The following is a 543-nucleotide window of genomic DNA, read 5'->3' as shown; positions in this document are numbered from 1 at the left end:
TATTCATTCTGAAGTTTCCACAAAAAAGAAAGAGCGACTCACACTACATGGGGATGCTAGGGGGTTCGGCATGTACACACAGAACATGCTGCTGTCCACCCATGAGAACGTGTTGCCTGCAGGTACTCTGATCGATGGTGGAGGTAGATATTTTTTGCAGAAGTGTAAATGGTTCAACGGCTGACTCTGGAATCCAGGCAGTGGTAAGAACGAATATATATTCAGAGGAAAAAAACGACAAGAAATTAATTCTCCTATGAGAAATAACGGGGTAAAAACAATAAAATTATTGATTCAAATAGAAGGAAAAAGGAAAAAAAAAACGTTTTCGTTTTAGTAAACATGCAGTACCGTATGGACTGTTATTGTTACTTACTGGTGATTCCCCAACCAGTGACCACCAAGGGCATTCCTGGATGCACGTTATGGGTCGGCAACTTAATGGGGTAGACTTCTTCTGAGAAAAGAATCGAAAAACGTTTTCCCAATTGCATGCGTATATATATTTTTGTAGACAGCGTATTTTATTGGTTTTTACGGAAG

At 39.6% G+C, this 543-nt stretch overlaps 1 protein-coding gene across 1 annotated transcript in view; it reads right to left on the bottom strand.

Annotated features, from left to right (window-relative positions):
- Positions 1 to 543, bottom strand: part of LOC119582186 (chymotrypsin BI-like) — an 8576-nt gene that overhangs the window by 869 nt on the left and 7164 nt on the right. Inside the window, exons 5-6 of the mRNA XM_037930423.1 lie at positions 377 to 457; positions 43 to 186 (exon numbers count right to left, since the gene is read on the bottom strand). Coding sequence (XP_037786351.1) covers positions 44 to 186; positions 377 to 457 — 224 coding nt within the window. The 3' untranslated portion in view covers position 43. The remainder of the gene's footprint in view (positions 1 to 42; positions 187 to 376; positions 458 to 543) is intronic.

This window comes from Penaeus monodon, chromosome 15 (genome assembly GCF_015228065.2).
Source record: "Penaeus monodon isolate SGIC_2016 chromosome 15, NSTDA_Pmon_1, whole genome shotgun sequence".
Taxonomy (NCBI): Eukaryota; Metazoa; Arthropoda; class Malacostraca; order Decapoda; family Penaeidae; genus Penaeus; species Penaeus monodon.
Note: the sequence above shows the minus strand (reverse complement) of the source record. Positions and strands in the feature narration are given on the sequence as shown.